We start from the raw sequence: 13551 nt of genomic DNA, 5'->3' as shown, positions 1-13551 counted from the left end.
CTACTTTTCTTTCCCCATGTCCTATAAAAATATACTCTAGCTGGAGTCAAACACTAATAAACATGCCTTTTTCTTCAAGATGAAATTCCTATCAGTAAATAGTGTTAGGCACTTACCTTGTTTCTATTTTTGATTTCCAAATGAATCATGCAGCACAAGGGAAGATTTGCCAGGAAATTTGTTTGTCTTCTTTTTGGTTTTAATGATCTTTTTGTCTTTCTGTAAGCAAACTTACTTGAGGTAGCTAGTGATATTTAACCATATCATGCCTCCAGTACAAAAGACGAGCAAGTTTTGCAGAGTTGAAGATGTCTTTTTGGAGCTAAAGTTAGGAAAAGTTTTTTTTCTTTTTTCTTTTCTTTCATGTTACTGACAGAAAATAGTGCATCAGCCTTAGAATATCATCTTCATCAACCAAGTGGAAAAGAAAATTGTTTCAGTGAGTGAGCAATTTTGCCTTCCTTTTGTGGGGGACTTTCTGCTGTACAGAAAACAGAGGAAGGAGAGAAAGATTGGAGTGATAAGATAGAGTTTGGATTAAAGCTACAAAAAAAGTATTTTTCACCTTATGTGTGGCTGAAATGTGGATACAAGGACCGTTCTGGAGTCTCCTGTGTTTGGAGAAATTGCCTCTTTCCATGCTCTGAGCCATTTCCAGGTTCTTAGTCATTTTTAAGGAAACATTTATGATCCCGACAAGCTTTCTGATGCAGAAGGGGACATGCAGTCTCAAAGTGGGTTGTGAGCCTGGAAAGGGGATCCTAACCAAAAATATGTAAGAATTACTGCTTTCTCTGTTATAAAGTTTCCTTAGCAGTTGTTAAGGGCTAGGATCCCATTGCGGATTGCTGTAAAATCGGCACGTGTTTGAACGCCAACAGTTTGGGTTTTTTTTGTTGTTTTTTTTTGATTTTTTTTCATCTTTAAAGTTTTAATTGGTAAATTTAACTGTAATTTCTTCTGATTTGTAGAGAGGCATCTTCTGTATGGGCGTCCTGCAGTACTATATCGCACAAAATACAATATCTTGCATCACCATGACTTTGAAAGCGGCTACAGCGAAACATTCCTGATGCCTCTCTGGACATCCTACACTATTTCCAAGCAGGTCAGTGCTCTCTCTGCTCTTGGAAGTTGCTTGAAAAAATGCTAGTAAGTCTGTTTTGTAGCTTTGTTCCTGAGGTTTAAAAATTCCTCTCCCCCAAATAGACTTCTCTGCCAGAAATGATGCTGAATACTATTGAAAATAACAACAAATCCCTTATTTCCTTCAGAAGATAACAGTTTTTAAGAGACAGGACCGTATATTTAATTGCCTGTTTTCATTTCCTTGCGAAATTTTTCTCAGTGGGAATTTGTTTTACCAGTAGAATCAGCTACTGCGTTTGGAGAGTGTCCAATGGTCTTTTTTGCTACCTGAAGGGCTCCATGACAGGTACTGTACAGGACTTGGCTGTACAGCTGTGGTGGGTTGTTTTATTCTGTACAAGGCCTTTCATCCAATCTGTTGGCTATATGAAGTTGTTTTGCTTAAATATCTCCCTTTTAAATGTAAATGCAGGAATTGCTTTTCTTGCGATTTCAATGCATGTCCTTCAATGCAGGCCGAGGTGTCTGGTATCCCTGAGCACCTAAGCAGCTGCGTGAGGCCCGACCTGCGCATTTCTCCAGGGAACAGTCAGAGCTGTGCAGCCTACAGAGGCGACAAACAAATATCCTATGGGTTCCTGTTCCCTCCTCGTAAGTTTAGATGGGAAGTCTGCAGAATGTAAAGTTGCTCCCATGCCAGTGTCAAACACGGGGAAGGGGTGGATGGATATACTGCTCATACTGCGCTTGCTCAGGACCAGAGGCTTAAAACCACGAGCTGGCATCACACGTGTGCGGTGGAGGGGGTGCGAGTGAAGGAAGGTGACATGGCAAGAACATTTAAAGTGGAAGAAGAGAGTCACGAAAAGCTGGCCTTTGATCCAGCGGACAAGGCTGGAGGTTGAAGGTAGACGGAGTGATGAAGACCATAATGTTGAGCTGTCACTAACGACAGCAGCCCAGCCAGTGACCTTCCAAAGGCCGATCTCTAAGTCAAGTCCCCATACTGTAGCACAGACCAGGGTGGTGGAGCATGGTGTTCCCTGGCCCTGCTAATGCACAAAACTCTATCGCTGTCACAGTGCTCCCCTCTGGACTCTAAACCTGCAAGTAAGGAATACGGACACTAAGCGGGGGTCTCTGTAATCAGGAGAGTGATTGCAGCAGTAGTGATGAAAGGAGAAATCCTTGGCTGCTAATACTTGATATTTCTTCTTTGAAGACAGTGCATGGATACCAGTTTATACCAGCTGAGAATCTAGCCAAAGTTCTAAATTTTGAATTCAAACAACAGAAATATAAATGTACATCTTATTTATAAATCCATATTGGACTGTTGCACACTGTGAAAAAGTTCTGTGATCATAGCAAAACAACGCTGGTAACAAACCTGTGTAAAGGAGCGTCCCGAGTGCGGTTACCTTTGATCGGTCTCGGGGCAAACTGTAGCTGTGGTCTTCTGGGCTTAGTAAGCGCTCACAGGATGCAACTGGAGCGTCCCGCAGTTGTGAGCTGCTTTGCTCTGCCTTCCTCGCTCGTTGGCTGAAATGCTTCGAGGAGTGAGTGGATCTGTGACATGGAATTAGTGGTGCAGGAGGCTTGCTCAGGACGAGAGGATAATCTGGCAGTCTTTTCCTGGGAAACAATCTGCCTATTTTGCAAAAGCATGGAGAACAACTCTCCAGCTTTGGAGACTGTGAAAATAGAGGAACTATAAAAATATTTTGAAATAGTTGACAGCTGAAGCAAAGACAAAATCCCTACTTTCCATATCCAGCTGTCACACTAAAGTAAGAATAAATTTTGTGCAAAAAATGTGTAGTTCTGAATAAAGATTTCAGATTTCTGTTTAGAAGACACTATTCCTTCTGAAACAACTTTTCCTGCTGAAAATATTTTTATGTTCATTGAATTTTTGATACTTCAGTTTGTAATATTTTTCTGTTTTATTGCTTTCAGAATTAAGTTCCTCTGCAGAAGCAAAATACGATGCCTTTCTAATAACAAATGTCATTCCAATGTATCCTGCCTTCAAAAGTAAGTGCCATTTCCGTGGTGTTTCTTCTCTTTCTCAAACTTACTGTAATTTCTTTTAATGATATAGCTGTTAAACTATGGTATGAGTTGATGGGAGAAGTTTAGAACATAAGTTTCAGTTAGGTGCTATGAGCAGATAATGCATGTGGGAATCTGTATAGTATTAGGTATGGGCAGGCAAACTACCACAAGGAGGATTTAAGCTAGTAGTATTTTCCTCAGATCTGGACTAAGAGAGGAGCACAGACATGGTCAGTAACTGTAGCTCAGCAGATGTGCTTTATTGCCACAGTAATTCAGTTTATACAAAGACAATTGAAATTTTCTTGTTTTTACCCCAAGTCAGTGCAGCATATGCTCAAGCCACGTTTTACTTTTCAACAGGAGCAGCCTGGCAGTTGCATATGCCTATGTTGTTGTAGTTCAGAGTCAAGTGTTGACTTGATTACTTTTATTTTTCTATCCATACTATTAGAGGTGGACCAAACATGTTTATTACCTATAAAGAAAAAGGAAGAGGAAACCAATTTGTGGAAAAATGAAGAGTGATCTAAAACTATCTGAAACTTTGCTCACTCTATGAATAGCATATTAATATTTCTTTTGTCTTTTCATCCTTTTTTTTCTTTAGCTTTGGCAAGAGGTAGGAAAATCATCAAACTATTCTGGTGGCTTTTTTGGCTTGGCAGGACCTGAGAAACCTTGGAAGAATCTCTAGAGCCTCTTCTTGTGAGATTTCCAATTCAGATTTTAGGCCAGGAAGGTTTGGCTAAACATCAAAGCTTATGGGAGGCTTTTTCTTTTTAACCAAAAAAAAAAAAGAGCTTTTTTAACCAAAATCCTCTGAGTAGGAACAAGTGGTGATGTTTTCTGGAAATTTGAGCAAAGGCACATAAAATTATTGGGGAATTCCTACTCCGAAATCACTATTTGTAAAAATGGTTTTTATGCTAATCTTAGCAAATTAGCTGAGATGCTAATAGAGAGCAATCAACCATAAGCAGCTCATTTTGTCTTGTGGTGTTCCTCTTTATCATCAGTGAGCAAATTTCCTTAGATTCCCTAAGATTAAATGTTGGAACTAATATCATTCCTAAGGAATTATGAACTACTACAGGTGTGCAGATTGCAAGGCACAGAGCCAAGACCATTCATTATATGGAAGTTTTCACAACTGGGGAAATACGAGATGGCAGTTTTACGCTACACTGGCTTTGGTGGCAGTGCTCTCTCCTACTTTTTTTTTTTTTTAAATATTATTATTTTGCTGTCTCCTTCAGGCAGTAATTCTATATGCATCCTTTCAGTAGTGAGTCTGACTTAAGTGCCTCCACTTTTCAGGAGCTGCAAGATCTTGCCCCTGTGCTGGCTCTTAGTTGCACCGACATTGCTGTCTGTGTAGCTGTGGTGGGGACACAGATGGGAAACTTCATTTCAGTGGGAAAATTAGAAAAAATGCTTTTCTTATCGAGTTATTTTTATTGTTAAGGCTGATGCCTTGGTGGAGCAAGCAGCCAGAGGAGACCACCACTTGTGGGGCCATCTTCATAAACTTGAGCAGTGAGTTCACGTGGCAGTCAGTAGTCTTAAGGAAAAAATACATGCCCTGGGGAAGAGAGGGAAGTTGCTTAAACTGACGTTGCTGTCAGTGCTGAGGAATTATACTTGAGCTGGCAAAACAAAGGTTAAACTTCTACAAGTTTGAGATGCTTTGTTTAGACAAACTTCTGTTTAAATATATAATATAAAAGGGGCAAAAATTTATGTATTTAGAGAACTCATCTCTGTACCCTTAACTTGTTAAGGCTGAAGAGAGTGTGGTAGGATTGTGTCCTGCTCTTTACGAAAGTTGTGGTTAAAATTTCTCTCTAGGCAAGACATCTGCTGAGATGCCATACCATAATTTGATCATACCAGGCTGCAGCTAATTTAGAAGTTAGACATTTTGTATCCATAACTGAAAGAATATGACCTTTGTACTGGCCTTTCTTTTAAAATGGTTGGTTTTTGCTTTTAATCATGATATTATTTCCTGTTTAGAATGAAAAAATACAGCATCAGGCCCTGGAACTAGATAAGAAAGACAAAGCAAGTGTTTATAAGGACATCAAAAGTGTATGTGTGTGAATAGCTATTTCTACTGCTAGTGAGAGAACAGCAAGCTCTCTGTGTAGTATCTGTTGTAATGCCAGCCTTAGAATGGTACTGTGCATTTCCTTTATCACTAGTTGGAAAAAAAACATCAATAGAGAAGAAGTCTGAATAGGCTTTTTTGGCCAAAATTGAATGAAACTGTAGTATGTCTGTAATGCTTACTCTTGGATTTCTTCAACCATAGGGTGAATGGTGTCCACTAAATTTCATCTTTATCTTCATACAGAAAAAAAAATTATTTATAGACTAGGCATGTCCTGACTTATCCAAATCTTTTTTTGTTGTTGTTGTTTATTTACTTTCCCTGCAGAGGTGTGGAATTATTTCCAAAGAGTTTTGGTGAAGAGATATGCCACTGAACGAAATGGAGTCAATGTTATAAGTGGACCGATCTTTGACTATGACTATGATGGTTTACACGATACACCTGACAAAATAAAACAGTAAGAGTTTAAATTGTTTTGCTGTTGCTTCAATTAATAATGCCTTTGTCTTAAACTGTCCGATATTTTCACATTAACTTTCAGGAGGAGATACAGAATGCTAACTTGAACTATGATTGCTGGTGATTTTTGAAAGCAATAAAATCACTAGATAAGATATGTGGATTTCCTGACTCTTAAAAAAGATTTTTCTTCAAGACCATTATAAGTAGGACAAAGGAAAAATACAGGCATGGCAATTCACTAGATAACTCTTCAGCTTGATTTTGAAATCAAGTATTCACTCATCCTTAAGATGAAGCTAATTTATGTTTCAAATAACCTCTTTTCTCTGATGTTCTCTAGGGCTTAAGGGTGGGCAGCTGGATATCAGAGCATATCGTAGTGCTATTGAGTTAGATACTCAAGCCTTTTGCTAATTCAATGGTGCTTTCTGCCTATACCGCTGAACTGAAGAAGCCTTTCAGAAATCAGCATGTGGTATTTCCATGGCACAGTATCAAACATGAGTTAGCTGAATGCTCATTTTAAGACTGAGTTTGGTAATCAAACACATCTCAACAGAATACATGTGTACCCACATGTGGGGGAGGGGAAATCATATTGTTTGTGTAACCCCTTCTTCCAAAAAGCTTAATTCTCTGTGGGTAAATGTTTGATTTATCTGTGGGGATCTCCCTCTCCACCGCAGGTTTGTGGAAGGCAGCGCCATCCCTGTTCCAACTCATTACTACAGCATCATAACCAGCTGCTTAGACTTCACTCAGCCTGCTGACAAGTGCGACGGGCCACTCTCAGTTCTCTCCTACATCCTTCCCCATCGGCCTGACAACGACGAGAGCTGCAACGTAAGTTCAGTGAGGTTCTGCTGTGTTACTGCAGCCCCATGATAAATACGACCGTGGGATATGTGAAACTCAGTTACAGCTGGAAGATGCTAGGGCTCACCGATGTCTCGAATGAAACCACAGGACAGCGATTCTTTTATGAAGTGTCATGTTGCGCTCAGTAGACAAGAGCGCTCTTTCATGATAAATGCGGCTATCAGAGAAAACACGGAACGATTACTGCGCAGTAAAATTATCTGGAAGAGCTGACATGCAGTAAGTTGGCAGCACAGTAAGCAACTTGTGGGCTTTACGTTTTGCCAGACGGTCAGTGCAGCCAACCTCAGAGCAGGCTCGGGGAAAGGCTCTGTGCCTAGGTGGTATCGTGGTGGCAGCAAGCCCAACGGTTTTTATCGAGGTCTGTTTCCATATGCAGGTAGAATATAGTTGTTACAGTGTCTGTCTGCGGGTCGAGTGCCAACTCTTGCTGTTTCCAGGACATGTCTTGATCAAGGGAGAAGTTTGAGTTCTCTTTACCAATGATCACAGAGATGAGCAAATGCTCTTCTGGTTCCGTTTTCACACTGCTTTAGGATGAAAAACCCTATAACGAAAGAATTTTGGTGAGGCACAAAAGACTGGGTTTGGTCCGAGCTTTAGAAAGTAACACGAATATTCGGTAGCTGCTCATGCAGCGGGAAAGCTGGTAGGGTCCCCAGGCGTTGCGGCACCCTGCGAGGACAGCAGTCATCACAGGCAGCTGTATTTCGCCTTGTCCTTCCGCCTGAACTTGTTCTCCCGTTGCACAGCTGTGCGGATTCCTGCACACAGACTCGTCACTATAGGCTGCCAGGAGTCTGCTTCCTGACTGAGCACATTAATGTTACGAGTTTCACATTGGCATAAAAAGTTAGAACTCTTTTTCCAGCTACAGGCAGAAATAGTCTTTCTGACTTTGTGCACAATTCGCCTGGAACAGTGTCCCTTTCTCATCCATCAAACATCGCTTGCTTTCAGGTCTCTCTTTTTAAAAACCAAACTTTTGGAGCAGTCCCCCTCTCTCGTGAAGAAGTCTGGCTTCCTCCTGTTTAGACTCTTAACTGCTTTGGGCAAAGCTGTCTTCTAGCTAAACATTCAGAAAATATATTTCATTGTGTTTTTTCCCTGGATGGTTTTCCTACTGGACCCTTAATCAAGGTCCAGTTGGTGATCTGGAAGTTACTAATCTGGCAGTTTTAGTTCCTGTGCCTTCATATCTCTTCTCATATGTGATTTTATGACAAATTCCCCCCCTTTTTTTTCTTTCTTTCCTGACATTGTGCTCTAACTGGTAGGTGTTGTCCTCTTAGACAGCTGAAATCTTTTTCCTAAAATACTCAGAATAATGGCCTTTTTCCCTTTTTGATCTTTTACATTCCAGGCCTGGTTTCTTTTCTGTTTAAGTTGTGCTGAATATGGTATATGTATTTACAGTTCTGTGTGCAATGTTAGTGCTACTACACAGTCATTAATAGATATTACCCTATGCTTGACATAGTAAAGAGTCACTACAAAAATGTTTAAATGGATCTTTTTAATCAAAATATAGTTAGGTAAAATTTTGACACTCATGTGCGCTCTCAGTCTTACTCTCGCATATGGTATTGCATCTGGCTTGTTCAAAGAAGTGACTGTGTAAAACCTCAAATGTTTCATGGATGAAATGCTTGGGATAATATGAGAATTTTCCCTTAACCTCTTCACAGCTTTCTTTTAAGATCTGCAGAAATATTAGCTTTCCTCCTCTGCTGTTGTTGCACACACTTTCTCTATATGGCTGTTGAACACCGCTACTCTTCTCATTAGAATTTGTCTGATTTCCAAACTGTGTTTATTCATGGTGAGGTTATACTCATTTCTTCTTGTGTCAACATTTTTCTATGGCTTTCTATGACTTCACTGGGCTGCTTTGGGTTTACCCCTCCCGATGATTTATGGTTATACTCTAGGTATATACTTTTCTCTATTCACAGGAGACTCAGGCTCTTCCTTGCTCCCCTTATAAGAGAGGATGAGCATTTTAGCAGTCTTTCTATGGATTTGTTTCAGCCTGAATTTCTTTTGGGACATGAATGAGATAAAATATTCCAGCTGAGATCTCAAGATGAAAATGATATTCTTTCTGCTGGACCTGGCTTTTCTGATACTTTCTAGGATTTGCTTTTTCCACTGCCGTATTATAATGGTGGCTCACAGTCATCCTGTGATAAATAAGCACATCCAGGTCCTTCTCCTCTATCTGCTGTTTCACCTGAGGAGCTTCCACCCAGCTTATCAGAAATCCTCAGCATCAAAGCGGATAACCCAGTTTCATACTGTATTGATGATTCCAGCCCTCAAGGCGCCTGGATCTTCCAGTATGACATTCCAGTCTTCCTCTGCACTGAGAGGAGCTCCCAAATGCTTTTTGCTTGCGCAGTTAATGACCTTGGCACAAAAAGAGCTTGTGGAAATATTAAGTAAAATCAGTTCCAAGACTAGGGCTGGAGGAACTCTGCTAGAAACTTCCTCCAGGCCACTGTTTTCCCTTTCAGCAGAATCTTTAAATACCTCTTTTAATTAGGTATTTCCTGATCCACCTGTCTACACGCTGCACACCTTTAGCTTTCCAACCAATAGTTTCTCACATATGCTTTGCCAATATCACAGGGACAGATATTACTGAAATTCTTTGGTCTAGAATATCTGGTGCCTTTTCAAAGAAATTTTACATTAGCTTCCTATTTTATTGCCTATTTCTATTTGGCTCCATGTCTTCAGTTGCTTTTTTTCTTTCCAAGACTCACTAAAAGTCTTATTATTGAGTGCTACTGAGGTCAGATTAATTGGCATAGATGGAGAAAATGGTATCATTTTAAATGTATACACTTAATCAGTTATTTTACAGTAATATAATACTATGGTAATTGATCAATGTGTTTAAAAATCTTGTTGCTGGACCTGAGCTTTCACAGGTCAGTTGTGGAATGGAGAAACTAAAACACAGATCAACTGACTGATTTTCTAGGGTTATATGAATGTTCTCTTGCTGTACTTGGTTTAAAACTCAGCTCACAGCCCTGTGATTTATTGATATTGTAGTTCTTTTACAAACTTTTTTGAGTCATTCTTGTAGTCTAAAAACTGAGCTTTGTAGCAGTGGGGCTTCCATCTGAGCTCTATAAAATGCAGATATCCTGTTTAAAAGAAAGGCTTGAAGACAAGAAAATGCCACAGTAATTACATTTACAGTAGTAACCTCATTTAGGCCGATCTGCAGACTAGCAACCCGATCACCAGACTGAACGCTGAGCAAGGGATTTCCTGCGCTGTGTGCTGCCAAGCTGTGTTCCTGGAGCACGGGCAGGCTGAGAGGAAGGAGCAGAGCATGTTCCCTTTTTTCCATCTTAATTTGCATCTCTAATTTCATATTTCAGACGTGGTTTTGGGCCTCAGGTTGCTCTTGCCATGGAGAGGAAAAGGCAAAATGGTTTTGGAGCTAGAAAGCTTCCTGTATCAAAACAGATGGGTGCTGACTGGTCAGGGACATTTGCTTTGGAGCAGCTGGCTGTGGCCTAGTTGTCCTCTGTGCAAACGATCACACTCTTCTTTCTGGCTTCTACAGAGAGCCAGGTCTTCTACGCAGCCTGGTCTGTGGTGCTTCCACTGCTTCGGGCAGTCTCTGGGGTTCCTGAGGCTTAGTTTTCGTCCGTGAGAGAATCGCTTCACAGGAGGATCTTACTGAGACAGTTGAAAGGGGAGTAATTCAGAAGTAAGCAGAGAAATGAAGAAATTTTCTCAGTAAGATTTCTGTGTTGCATATGCTGTGTCTGAACGGTCTGAGCACAAATTCCCCAATGCGTAGTAAATTCCCCAACGTGAGGCTTCCTGGCAGTGGTGCTAGTGTACCTGCCCATGAGGCCAAAAGGGGGAAAGTCCTGTTTGCTCTGTGTTTTTCCCACGTCTGCTCCCAGCTTTAGTTGCAGGTGCTGGTTGTCCTGCTCCTGGGGCACATCACTGAGCTGATTTAACTCACTCGAACAGCCAATGACTCTGCTGTTTTGCAGGGCTGATTTTCTCATGAAAAAAAAAAAAAAAAGAGTGAGTTGGTAGATGTCTCCAACAGGCAAGAGCTGGCACAAGGCAACCAACGGGTACCAGCAGCCAGGAGGCAGGGAGTGATAGGAAGCAGAGCGGGACCTGCCCCTTTTGGAGCTGTTGTGTTGGTTCTCTATGTCTCTTGGACCAGTCACCTAAGAGATACTGCATCCGTGCAGCCTGAGTTGGACTGCAGATGACCCTGGAAAAATCACCTTCTTGATTCTTTCATATGGAGACACTTTTAGTCAAAATATTTATTCTATCAGTGAATAATATGTACGTTTTAATAACAGTATTTTACAGGTACCATCGTAAACCTTAGCCTCGTTATTGAAATTAATCATAGTGATCTACTATGGTAAGATGTGAAGGTTAGAGGAGATGCTGATCAGATGTGAATAATGCATGGGAGGAGAGTTCAAAGATAAACAGCCTGCAGTGTGTGTTCTGGCAGTACAGAACGCCTGATAAATATGGAGCTCTTTCTGCAAGATAAAAATTATATAATGACTTATGGATCTTCTAATAGCAATATGTTTGCTTTTTTGAAATGCCTGCATTGTTGAGTCAGCTTTTCACAGATGACTTTGGCCCCTGTCTCAGCCTATATCCTAAAATAGGTCCTGAAATAAAACTGGAGGTATGATCTTTCACCTGAAGTTTCAAACCTGTTTTCTGTGAACCCCTTTATCTTAGGGAGCCTTTCCTTAGTAGTTCCTGATTAGTGCTCACAGATTGTTCAAATCAAAGCTTTTAGAAAGGCCTCTACTTGCTTTTAGAGTGGCTTTTTGGCCTGGCATGTTTTATATATATATATATATGTATATATATATATATATGTATATATACATATATTTTTTTTTCCCATTTCAGAGCCTGGAAGATGAATCAAAATGGGTTGAAGATCTGCTTAAGATGCACACTGCACGAGTGCGTGACATCGAACAGCTCACAAGCATGGACTTCTTCCGAAAGACCAGTCGCAGCTACACAGAAATCCTCTCCCTAAAGACATACCTGCATACGTTTGAAAGTGAAATTTAGCTTTCTAACCTTACTCAGTGCATCCTTTTATCAACTGGTGTATATTTTTATATTGTTTTTATATTTATTAATTTGAAACCAGGACATTAAAAGTATTAGTATTTTAATCCTGTATCAAATCTTAAATATTAAAACCTTTTTTCATTTGTTTTGTTTCTCTAATGTTTAATGTAGGTATGTTTTTTTGGTTTATTTAGTAACGCTTGTAATACTGCAGCTTGAGTCCTTAGTACAAGCTTTTAAGTGGTGCTGCAGGATTTGATACATGCATCAAGGGAATGGTAATTTCCCATGCTCCTTTACCACACTTGTAGTCCTGTACTGTGTATCAAAATACTGAACATGTAAAATTACATTAATTTACTGTTAACTATGTGACGGACATATTTAAACCCTATAGACAAATAGAATCTTAAATATAATAAACCACACATTCAGTTTTTTTAATGTCTTTTGATTTCCTTTCACAGGGACTCTGAGAGGGACTTGCTGGCAGCTGAGTGCTATAGGCGCTTTCTTATTCACAGGGCAGAGCCACCTTCCCCTTCAAATGAGTCTGAATTTGCTGGATGAGACTACTGACGAGAGCCCAGATGACCTGCCCTAATGCTCTGTAGTGAGACCATAGTGTGGACACTCGTGGTGGTCATGAGTGGTTAGATTTTGCTGTAGGGGCAGAGCTGGAAGAGGGGGTTGGTGGGCACCGTGGGGCAGCAGTTACCATTGGGAGAAGAAAGAGAGGGGCCTCCTAGCCTGATGTGCTGCTTCTCATTCTTCTGGCCAGAATCTGCAGTTTCCCCTAGATTTGGGACTGACGCGTCGGCCTAATGCCTGCCCTCCTTCTCATGTACCTTGGCCTGAGTGCATGTACGTAACTTCTGGTACTGTAATTCCCATACAGCACACGTGATTTAGGACTGTCACCAAGTCGAGCCCATCAAGTCTCAGTTGGCTACCTCTGTGCAGTCACCATTTCAGGCTGTGATTTTGTAATCCTGGCAAGCCCCACAGGGGACACCTACGACACAGTCCGAGACCGAAGGAAATGACAGTGTTGTATGCAGGTGTCTAGGCAATGGCTTTTCTGTAAGCCATACGGTGTGGAGCATGCAGCTGAATTGTAAAGACCCACATCAGGCGTCAGCGAGCATAGTTAGTAGTTAAACCAGGTAAAAGGTAGTTTATTGTTTAAAATGCTTGTTGAGGAATTTGGAGAAATACCGAAGGCTGAATCCAATGGTGGCACTATGAGAAAGTTGTTTGGGGTCACAGGTTTCCGAAGTGGTTTGTGTCTGTTTTCTCTTTGAGGGCTGCATACGCAGGAGGGAAGCGAGAAGGGCTGGCAGTCATCTCAGCTGGGTACACATGCAAGTTGTCAGGTCTGCTAAGTAAAATTAAACTCGGCACAATTTTAGCAACTTACATCTCTTCAGAATCCACCTAAGAGAAACGGCTAAACTGAAATTAATCATGTTAACATTGATGATAAAGAATTCAATTCTTCTGACCAATGGACAAAGTCTCACTATTCTGCGTGCCAAATTCTGCTTAAATTAGAAGGCACAAAACACGAGCACTTCAAAATCTTAAAACAAGGCTTGGATGGAAATTCTAATAACTACACAAAGCTTTGGGAAACATTCTATTCTTGCAACTTAAATTTTGTCTCTTGTGGTTGTCTGGTAGCACAGAAATATTTTATTTTTCTGTAAGCTTTCAGCAGGGCTCCCTGCCATGATAAACTTTACATTCTTACATGTGCTACAAAGGGTATTTCCTCTGGATTTAAAACAGTCTTCAGCAATTCTCTGTCATTGACTGTAGTAGTGATATAATGT

The 13551-nt window shown here is 40.7% G+C and overlaps 1 protein-coding gene across 7 annotated transcripts in view; it reads left to right on the top strand.

Annotated features, from left to right (window-relative positions):
* The window catches only part of ENPP2 (ectonucleotide pyrophosphatase/phosphodiesterase 2), a 57331-nt gene extending 45538 nt beyond the window's left edge, over positions 1-11793 (top strand). For 4 of the 7 annotated variants that reach the window (XM_062568406.1, XM_062568405.1, XM_062568403.1 and 1 more), the window contains 6 exons: positions 972-1108; positions 1605-1740; positions 3049-3126; positions 5591-5723; positions 6415-6571; positions 11543-11793. In XM_062568406.1, the coding sequence (XP_062424390.1) occupies positions 972-1108; positions 1605-1740; positions 3049-3126; positions 5591-5723; positions 6415-6571; positions 11543-11713 (812 nt within the window). In that variant the 3' untranslated portion in view covers positions 11714-11793. Of the gene's footprint in view, positions 1-376; positions 440-971; positions 1109-1604; positions 1741-3048; positions 3127-5590; positions 5724-6414; positions 6572-11542 lie in introns of all 7 variants that reach the window. The other 3 variants (XM_062568404.1, XM_062568401.1, XM_062568400.1) reach the window with 1 other exon arrangement.
* Positions 11794-13551: the final 1758 nt, after the last annotated feature.

This window comes from Rhea pennata, chromosome 2, assembly GCF_028389875.1.
Source record: "Rhea pennata isolate bPtePen1 chromosome 2, bPtePen1.pri, whole genome shotgun sequence".
Lineage (NCBI taxonomy): Eukaryota > Metazoa > Chordata > Aves > Rheiformes > Rheidae > Rhea > Rhea pennata.
Note: the sequence above shows the minus strand (reverse complement) of the source record. Positions and strands in the feature narration are given on the sequence as shown.